This window comes from Parasteatoda tepidariorum, chromosome X1, assembly GCF_043381705.1.
Source record: "Parasteatoda tepidariorum isolate YZ-2023 chromosome X1, CAS_Ptep_4.0, whole genome shotgun sequence".
Classification (NCBI taxonomy): Eukaryota; Metazoa; Arthropoda; class Arachnida; order Araneae; family Theridiidae; genus Parasteatoda; species Parasteatoda tepidariorum.
The window spans coordinates 16,904,491-16,915,076 of record NC_092214.1 but is presented as its reverse complement, the minus strand read 5'-3'; the positions used below and the strand labels follow the sequence as shown (position 1 = coordinate 16,915,076).

Genomic DNA, 10,586 nt, shown 5'->3' with positions numbered 1-10,586 from the left:
ATATATATATATCCTTTTTTTTTAGCTTTTCCTCAACACCAAAGCTTGGGTTCAATGAAAGATTCGACTGAAGATTCGAATGCATCCAAGAGGAAACGACCTGTCACAATCGGTATTTTTTTAGTAATTTTATATAAAATGCTTATTAAAATTATAAGCTAATTATTTTTATAAAAAGCTGCTTTCAGTCATATTTGTAAGTTGTTCCTTGACTGAGCATGTTTGTTATCGTGATTCATAGCTGATGCAATTAACCGAACTCCAAAATAAATGGGTACAATCCATTTAAAAACTAGTAAAGGGCAAAACCACGATAATTGGACAAAAGTGTCCTCCTTGGAACAAAATATGTTGATGTTATTATTTTGCATTATTATTATTTCTTCATAAATACTTAAGCAGCAAGACAAAATACTTTTGCATCAAAAATGAAACATCAGGGAAATGGATAATTCCTTGATGTGGCCGAAGGGACAATTGAGGTCACACTGTTTTACTAACAAATAATATATTTCCATTATATCTATTGACTTTTATCTTTTTCTTAAATACAAGTGTGTTTAAAAAGTTTTTAAATATATAGTTAGTGAATCCAAATAATAACGAAAAACTTCTTCTGCCACAAATAATTTAGTATAATTAATTTTTTTAATGTTTAATCTTAATTAAATTTCTCTTCATGAGATATTTAACTCTCAAATAGACCTTCTTTTTGTACAATTTTTGAGGATGTTGACCCTGTAAAACTTGATACATACAGTAATTTGTTTTTAATAATACACTGTAAGAATTTACTGTCAAGTTTATGAGCAGATATTTACAGCAGTGTACACTTTATGTTCATTAAAAAGAAAGAAGGAAAAAAAGAAGAAGAAAAAAGTTTGTATTTCAGAAAAGCATGTAAAGAAGTTGAGGTAAAATTTTAAAAATAATTTTCACAACTACTCATTTAATTTAATGTTTTTTTTTAATTTTATTTCCAGATGGTTCATATAAAACTAATGAACACATAAACACTGTCGAAGATAAACGACCCCAAAAATCAAAAGAAGCTGCAACTCTTGAAAAGGATATAGAAAAAGGTAATTTTCACAACATTTACTTTAATATGTCATCTATATCATACCTATCATGCCTTGTTTTTGTTTTTTTAATGCATGTTATGATACGTTAATGTATTGAATATAGCAATTTTTCTTCGCATATTGCCTAGCCGCTTTTGCCCTCTGTAAGATTTTAAATGTTATTTCAAAAATTTGTGACAATGTAAACATAACTATTTTTTAAGTTTTATGCCTATATTTTATCCGAGTTTATGCAAATTCAAAAACTTTCTAAGTAAATAAAACAGCGGTAAAATAAATTTAAAAAAAAACAATTTTCGGTTTTAAGAAAACACTACTGTTGTACGCTCGTAGTAAACACATAATTTTAGGGTGTGGCAATTGCATACAATTTAATACTGACAGCATTTAATTGAACAACTATTTCTAATAAACTAAGACTTTATTACTTATTTTAATTAAAGTTTTTAATAAATTATATTACTAACAAATGTCTATTTACAGTGATAATGTAAAATAGCTATTGGATTAAAAAATGAGGCCTTCTAATGCCTCGCTCTTCTATTTTCCGGCATTAAATTAGTTACTCATTTCTAGGTGTGTCTGTAACTGGCTCATATATATATATATATATATATATATATCTACATATATATATATATATAAGAGACTCTACATTATGACCACCCNTATATATATATATAATGCACGTAGCGACGCTACGTGCATTATTTTTTGGTGTTGCAATTTCACTTTTGAGGAGTGTATATATGTATATATATATATGGAAACACTTCTATACTAACTCATTTTTTCATATTTCTCAAGAATTCCTCAGAGAATTACATTAAAACTTAAGAAGTGCTTAGGTCACGCGATTTCTCATACCTATAATTTTTAAAAGCTTTTGAGGTTTAAGGGACCGGCAGTTTTTGAACACCCTAGGCCAAAAAATACACCAATAAGCTTTTAATTTGCATCAATTACTTTCGTTATTATATGCAATAATTGCGCAAAATTTCGTAAACTTAGCTCAAATATTCATGGAGAATAAATTTGAATAAATAAATTTGCTTTCTAGTAATTGTGTTCTGAACAGTAATTGGTAACTTATATTTAAAAAATCAGACTTGAATATCTTTAAAATTTAAGAAATTTCTAGCCAATTTCTAACTAGTTTTTATAAATTTGGAAAGGGAGTAGTAATGGTAAGGCACACATTTTATTTCGTACTATGAAACAAAGTTTATTAAAAATGGCATCGACATTTTATAAGACCATTTATGTTTTATTTCACATGTTTTCTTTCTGATACCATCACATGATGTCGTCCGGACCATCATTATAGGGTATTATCATTTTTTATTAAATTTATTATATAATATAAAATGAAATTTGTGGAAAACCCCTTACAATTTAGAGCATAGAGTCTCAATCTTTTTAACGTTACCGCCCCCTTAAGGAGACAAAAAAATTTCAACATCCCCTTTGTGAAAATCCAATTATTTAGAACATGAGAACGGAAGGGGGTGCTGAATTATAAAAGGCAACATTTTTAAGCAATTTTTTATGAGTTAAATTTGTTAGGTTTTTTTAAAAAAGATTAATGTGCACATTAACTTGATACTTTTCTCTCGGCAGGTAATCACAGTCTATTTGTTATAATCAAAATAAATCAAAATAAAATCAAAATAAAATCAAATACGATAATGGAAAAAAATACAAAGAAACCTATGCTTAAAAAGAGTTATTTAATCTCAATTAGATTATTTAAAAAACACCAAAAGATACATTTTTTACACTAAAAGGTAGTATCAACGAAACAATCAAGTAACTATGTCAGCGGGATTATTATGATTGATGGTTCAGAGCCAGTTTCTTAATGTTCAGTTCAATATTTTTAGTGAGGTGAAGACGCAAATCCCCTAGTTGCACGATTTCGAGTCGATTTCTTTTTACTTTTTCCGTGTTTAGATCCGTTGCAGCACTCAATTCTTGCTCGACAAGGTAGGAGGAAGAGAAGGCAATTAAAAAATTTTGAGGATAGTCCACAGTCCGACTGATGTTACTTTGCAGCCAAAATTCTGCGAGACGATCACCATTCTGGAAGCTAGCTTTCAAAGTTTCATTAGTTAAAAGTTCAACCAATTCCTCCTGAATCTGAACCTCTGCTGTTTCAATATTCACAAAAGGTTTCATAAACCATTGTGGGACTTCCAGGGACAAAACATCTTTAAAACGGTCAGAAAAGTCCATGTGCAAAGACTCAATGTGTTGACAATATTCTTGTGCATCATCAGAGGGGATTTCCCCATTTAAGATCCGATAAAATTGGAAATTGGGTAAACTCATTCCTATCAAAATTCTGCTTACTCAAAATGAGTTTTTTTCAGAAAAGCAGAAATGACTGATTTTGCAGTGTTCAAATTAAGCTCGTCCCCTTGAAGTTGCAAATTCACGCCATTAAATATTGCAAATAAATCCGTCGTGTACGCAACGTCTCTCTTAAATTCTAGCTATCTGTCTTAGAGCTGCATCTCTGACATCAAGAAACTCAAGCACAGAGTCGAAGATTCCAAAATCTGTTGCGTCAGTCTCCCTTGGAAAGCGACCGAATCCTGGTGCGGTGTGCTGTAACAAGCGATAGATTTCTTCATCGTTTTTCTTACCCAGCAGATGTCTTAATAATCGATCGCTGAGAGCACAACTGCGAACTTTGTTTATAGCAAAGATGACTTATTCAGGGCGCTTAGCCAAATTACTCAACAAAAAATAAACACCTTTTAAACACTCTTCAAACACTCAAATAATATTTTTAAGCACTCAAAAAAAACACAATTAGGTAGGTAGGATTGTAAAGTTTTTGACAATTGACGGTTTTATCCGTCATGTCAAAAAATTTAAAAAAAACTTTCAGCATTGTTTTTGACAATTGTCAAAATTTTTTTATCGTGTAAATCGAATGGCGTTTTCATACGCTACGAACTGACGATAAGCGGAAATAGATTGGGGTTGAATTGATTTTGAAAACATTGAATAGAATAATGTGAACAGCGTCTTTCTGCATAATTCGTAGTGAAAATCAACATGGTAAAGGAAAAATCTCATTTTGGAAAATGGAAATTAAGCACTTTTTAAAAACACCCAATGAAAAAAGCACCTTTAAGGGCTTTTCAAAAACGAAAATCGAAAATAAGCACCTTAAAGCACTTTTTAAAAACGTTACTCACCCTGTTATTGCATGGACTGATGGAAACGGTGTCGCTGAGATTTTTTTTCCAACTGTCTATTAATCACGCAAAGATCAGCTAAAATATCTGATACGTCCAGCTTCAAAAGGGCGATAAACCCACCATTGAAGGAGCTCCATCAGTGGCAACAAGCCTAATATTCGCAAGAGGAATGTTTTTCTCTTCAAAATAATCTTTAACAGGATTAAAAATAGATTCACCTTTGGTATATACCATCAAGCTTCTTGCAAAAAGCATCTCTTGAAGACTCATAGAGCTTTCAATGAGAAAAAAAGTGCAAAAGCTGCTTAGAAAATTGCTAGAAAGTTTTTGCATTTTTAGGATATTCAAATGGGAATTTTTTCATAAGTAACCAAATACGATTCAAAAAAATAAAGAAAAAAATTTTTTTAACGTTTTCCGCGATGAGAGGATTACTTTAAATGCGGATATATTGCGCAATTTTGAACGAATTTGTTTCAAATTTTAAAATGATATTTTTATTACTAATTAAAAACTGCTCCAAAATGTTTGTAAAATTATATTGAATATTTTTGCAGTTATAGTTAGAAAATGCAAGGAAAAAAATATTTTTTATGAAAATGTCTGTATTTCTATAAATATTTAAATTAGATTTACGAAATTTTGTACTTTTATTGCATATGATAACCAAACTAACAAGTTACAAGCTTATCACTATATTTTTTAGCTTAATTTGCTCAAAAACATATTCTTTACATTATTAATTTGTTGCCGGTTCCTCAAACCTCTAAAAGCTGTAAACTTTATTGATATGTATGAGAAATCGCATGACCTAAACGCTTCGGATGTTATAAAACAATTTTCTAAATATTTCTTGAGAAATAAAATGAAATGAATTACTGTAGAAGTGTTTCCATAATTTTGTCCAACCGCTGTATATATGTGTATCCAGATGAAACTGCGTCTCCTCATGCGTATATGCGTACAACACGAAAAAAAAATTTTTAGTTCGAGAGAAATTCGCATTTAATGATGATTAATGCAAATAGCGTCATTAAATATCACCCGATTTTCCAGATAATTCCTCATTTAACTCTCAAATGTATCTTCTTTCGAATACAAAACTTAAGTAAATCACAACATTTCACTTCCTCTTCCATTGCATTACTAAGTCCTTCCTCCTCCTTTACGCTTCTTAAAAAATTAGTATTGTTTACATTTTCACTTAGCAACTCCATGACTTTTAGCTCTATTAAGCATTAGTCTTCCAATTCAGTCGTCACGTGACTAAAATTTGACAGATTGTTTTAATTAATCACAACTCAAAGAAATGCCTAGCTTTCCTAAAGACTCAATTACCAAAGGCTAAAATTAATAGTATTTTACCTGAAGGCTGCTTAAATTCTTCAGTGTTAACTAAACTTTGTATTGTTTACATTTTCACTTAGAAACTTCAAGACTTGTGGCGGCATTAAGCATTAGTCTTTAACTTTCAATTCAGTTATGACTGCGACTAAAATTTCAACAGACTTCACAACTCAAAGAAATGGGTATCTTAACTAAATACTTTATTAACTTGTATTTTACCTGATGGCTGCTTAAATTCTTCAAATATATATTTTTCATAAACAATTAGAATTTGAGTTACACTATCTTACAAAGCTGATACATGATTATTTCCTATTTTTATTATTGTATAATTCAACAGGCATAATACTTCATCCTTCTCATTTTATTCACTGAAGTACTAAAATTGACTTTTGCACTGCGATTAAGACTTATTTATAATTGATTCATATTCCTTGTTTTGATCTTTACTTTCAGAACAGATAGATTTTTTTATAACAAAATATAGCTCCATGATTCTTACCGCGTATATAAAATTCTATACTGCTTCTAACAGTATCGAATCTATAATTATGTTTTCGTAAGTGATGGGTCATATACTTATAACTCACAAAATGTATGTTAAGGTTTTGATTCTTTAAGTGAATTTGCATGCATTTCAAACAAAGAAGCAATTGCGTTTTTTTTTAAGTTTCTTATACCGAAAGAAAAACATAATTTATAGTTTATGGAGTATAAATATTGTTTACTTTTATCACAAATAGTTAAAGAAAGTAAGTCATCAAAATTTTTAACTTGTTTGGCTGGATATTTTATAATGTAATCAGAAACTACGCAATCTCGCCGCGAATTGAACATAAGTTTCTTTTTCTAATTTTTTGGCATTATCGAAATACATTTTTAATACCTGGGGGGTCATTTTATTTTAATTTAAGAACGCTTTAAGTGTTTACAATCCCTTAACTCTCTGAATTTAATCTTTAAATTAAATTTCCCATTTTTCGCCTAGAAATGTTTGTATTAAACTCCCTCTTAAGTTTTCTGGTATATTGTGACTTTCGAATGTATTTTTATAGCATAGAAGCATGGAGGTGCATGGCTATGATCGCTAGGCAACCATTAGGTACCATTGCCTTTAAGATATTAGAATATTCATCTTACAAACACTCATTTGAAATTGTATTTTCGGCCTTTATATTCTTACTTTTTCCAATTCTTTCACTTTAAGTTCATGCTCTAGCTCTTTTCATCCAGTTCTAGCTCTTTTAATATACACCCTACTTCATCTGAATTACTGCTGATCTTTCTTGTTAATCCTTTTGATATTTCTATGTTAAACAAAATAAACATATATGATGAAAAGGATAAATCAAAAGTAAAGGCTCAAATGAAAACTACACTGTTAGGTTACAGCACTTTAAATTATAAAATAGTTCTATTTTTGTTGCAACCTTAATATAGAACTAAATTAAACCCTATATGTAGGTGCTTGATACAATATAAAGATAAATAACATTTTATAATTGCTCTTCACAGCCTTTTTGGTGAGAAATTACGAGATTTCCATGTATGCAACAAATGTTTCCGTGCATTGCAGTGCTTTTTAACGGAAATTAATAAAACTTATGAAAGTACATTTCTGGAAACCATGTTAAGGAACAGTTTAACGTAAAAATAACGCCTTCGGAAAATGCTTGACTTATCACTATATTGCCTCAAAACCTTCATATATATATGAATTGTTTCGATATCACATTATTGTCGTTCAAAACTTGTTCGTGGTGGTCTCAGAAAATACTTAAGATAAATAAATGAATCCACTATAGAACAAGTATCTGTATATAGTTACTCAACCATTAAGTGAACATGGTATTATTAGCGGGAGTGAAAATAACAGATTTCATTATTTATTTGTATTTATAGCATTCAAGACAGAATACTTTTTAAAGACTTTTCATTTATTATTTGCTTTCAGTTTTAACAACAAACTAAATTTATAACCACTATTGTGTTTTATTTGATTGTTAATGTATCGTGGCACTATCTTAATGGGTTAATGGGAGTAAAATAGGAATTGACTTTAACGTCCCAGGTCGTAAGGCGTAAAAAGAGTCATCGCCACGACGGCAACACTAGAGTACCAAGAAATTGAGAACTCAACGCCAGAAGGCCCGGAGTCAAGCACCAGTATGGAAATCACAGTTGAGACGGTATAGAAAAGAGGCCTGCACACGAGCTAATGATCGGGTTTAAACCTACAAGGTTGTCAGTCTAGAACCTGACCAAAGAGTAGGAATTGCACTCACCAGATCAAACCGTCAACCAAACAGTCTGTATTAATATATTAACAAAAAATTAGAATACAAAATTACATCGAGATGGTTAAAAATTGTTACAATTCAAAATTTTATTAAGATTAACACCAAAATTTAAAATTAAAGTACTTAAATTTCGAAAAATTAAGAAAATTATCTTGCATTATTATTAGTTGGATTAGTGAGAGAAAAATAAAATTTATAATTAAATGTGGTTAAAGCAAAGCCCTCTCAAAACAACCAGCTGTCGACCAAGGGGACCATGGAAGTTGAGACTCAGCTATTTCAAGACTAACAGCAAAATTTATGGCAATGTGCTCAAAATTACACCCCAACCGTCTTTATTTTCCAGGCTTAATGGTACCTGCCTGAAGTTGGATAGACTTCTAATCGCCGCCAGAAATAGAACCCGGTTCTTCACAGTTATAGCTCTGCGCTATAAGCACTGTGCCATCACAACCTAATGAATTAATGGCTTTAAATAAAATAAAAATATGCTTTGAGCTTATGTAGATTCTAATAGCATATTAAGTTCTATTCAAAGCCAATAATGAGGTACAGGAAGAACCAGAACTTATTTACGAATTAACCTTAATTGCACATAGAATAGACAAATAATCAAATTTTCATTTTGTGACGTACCTAAGTTAACTGTTAATCGACCTTAAAGTCAAAACACAAATATTATTCTCATAAAAATCTTTTCTTTGCTCCAAATGTAAACAAAAATCGATTTTGAAATGTAGTGATGAGGTTTCCCTTCCTCATAAAAATACATAGCAAAACTCGTTACAATAGATCCGGTTGAACATCTTTCCTTGCTTCTGAGATCACCTTGCTTAAGAGACCTGTTATGAGTCAAACAAACATTCAAAACGAAACAGTCAAAAGGCTCCGCCTCATTCGTATATATATTTTATGCCTCTTAACAACCTAATCAACTATGACGAGAATTATTAATACTGCATTTGATTTGATCAATCCCTAATTTTGTTCAACTCGAACGCAATATTAATAATTCTAGTTGATATGGTTGTCAGCAGGTATGGAATGGCTAGCCCTTATTTTGTTATTAAGTTACTTTTTCAATTATTTGCAACATTGTAACTTTTTTTTTCAGAAACGAATGGAAAAGATGAAAGCAAGATTTCTTGGATTTTGCTATTCCTCTCATTACTGCTACTTTTAGCAAATAAATGCACACTTAGAATACCAACGTAACAAGAACTACTGTGCATAGAGACAATCAAAAGTTGCATTGCTTAAAACGACAAGAAACCATGGAAGTCTTTCTTCTATTTACCATTTAAACCTGGTTTACTGATTGTACAGTCGATATATCAAAAATTACAAATTAGAATGTCTGTTGTACATTTGAAAGCACTATTTAACTACTGGCGAGATTGTCTTGCAAATGACTAAGAGCTGGAACACAATGGATATTTTCAAAGAAGGAAAAAGGAATGATTTATCTTAAAAATGCATGCAAAGAATAAATGTCTTAATTTTATATAAATAAAACTGAGATTTTCTGTACCCAAATTGTGGGTATTACTTATATATACAGTGAAACGTGCCAAGTTGACTACCCCTGTCAGTTAACCACCTTTCTAAGTTGATCTCAATTAACAAGAACTGAATTTGTCCTGTATAACAAAAGGGAACAGAGCCTTTGTAACCAAACCACCAGTCTATCTTGTATGTAGACTTCTAAAATAGGTGTCAAATTTGTCTAGGAGTGTTATTAAATGCTAGTCTAAGACCTCCATAAGTTGACTGGAGAAAAACATCTTTTCAGAAAATTTTTCTAGGCTATTGCGATACGCAATGAGTGTGAAAAAATAAATGAAACACCCTGAATGACTTTAGATCTAATGATCGGATTTTCACGTACTAGGACATGGATTTCAACTCTGCTAATTAAACATTGTTTTTTTTTCTTTTGCATCTTGCAGATGCATTGTTTTTTTGTTTTCTTTTTTTGTTGTTTTTTTTTCCTTTAATCTTTGGATAAGCGAATTTTACAATTGTGCGCAAATTTTTTTTCAATTCGCTTAAGAAGTTCTCGAGACATCGTAAATTACACAAAAGGTAAAATTAACAATATGGGGTCCTAACTTTCGACCGCTTTTCATACCAAACTATAGTTGATCAGGAAAAATGGTCCTAATATATTAGGACCATTTTTCCCAGATTACGATTATCTTCTATGTGTGTTTGATTCTGCTTTCGTTTTTATTTTCGTTTTGAGTACGTTTTTGAGTTTAAAGTATCGTCTGTACTAATTTTTTTTAGCATATTTGAAGTCATCTCCTTGAACTATTAAGTTTGAGTTATAGTACATGAAAATCCGATCATTAAATTAAAAGTAATACAGGGTGCTTCGTTTTTTTTTTTTTTTTTTTTTTTTAAAAAATTTTATTATANACTTTTTCTTTTTTTTTTTTTTTTTTTTAAAATTTATTTATTTTTTCCTTCTTTCTTTTTCCGCGCTGTACATTAGAATTTTTCTGAATCGGTAAATTAGTATTAGAAGCTATCCTAAACCCTTTTGTGAGTTGACCGTATGAAAAAACTATTAAGGGCTTTTGTAACAAAATTAATAAGTATAACATCAAGTTTAAAATGTTGAAATGCGTATAATAATG

The 10,586-nt window shown here is 30.4% G+C and overlaps 1 protein-coding gene across 1 annotated transcript in view; it reads left to right on the top strand.

The window, feature by feature from the left end:
* Positions 1-9,285, top strand: part of LOC107455461 (lachesin-like) — a 137,432-nt gene extending 128,147 nt beyond the window's left edge. Inside the window, exons 8-10 of the mRNA XM_043040309.2 lie at positions 26-112; positions 984-1,082; positions 9,059-9,285. Of these exons, the coding sequence (XP_042896243.1) occupies positions 26-112; positions 984-1,082; positions 9,059-9,159 (287 nt within the window). The 3' untranslated portion in view covers positions 9,160-9,285. The remainder of the gene's footprint in view (positions 1-25; positions 113-983; positions 1,083-9,058) is intronic.
* Positions 9,286-10,586: the final 1,301 nt, after the last annotated feature.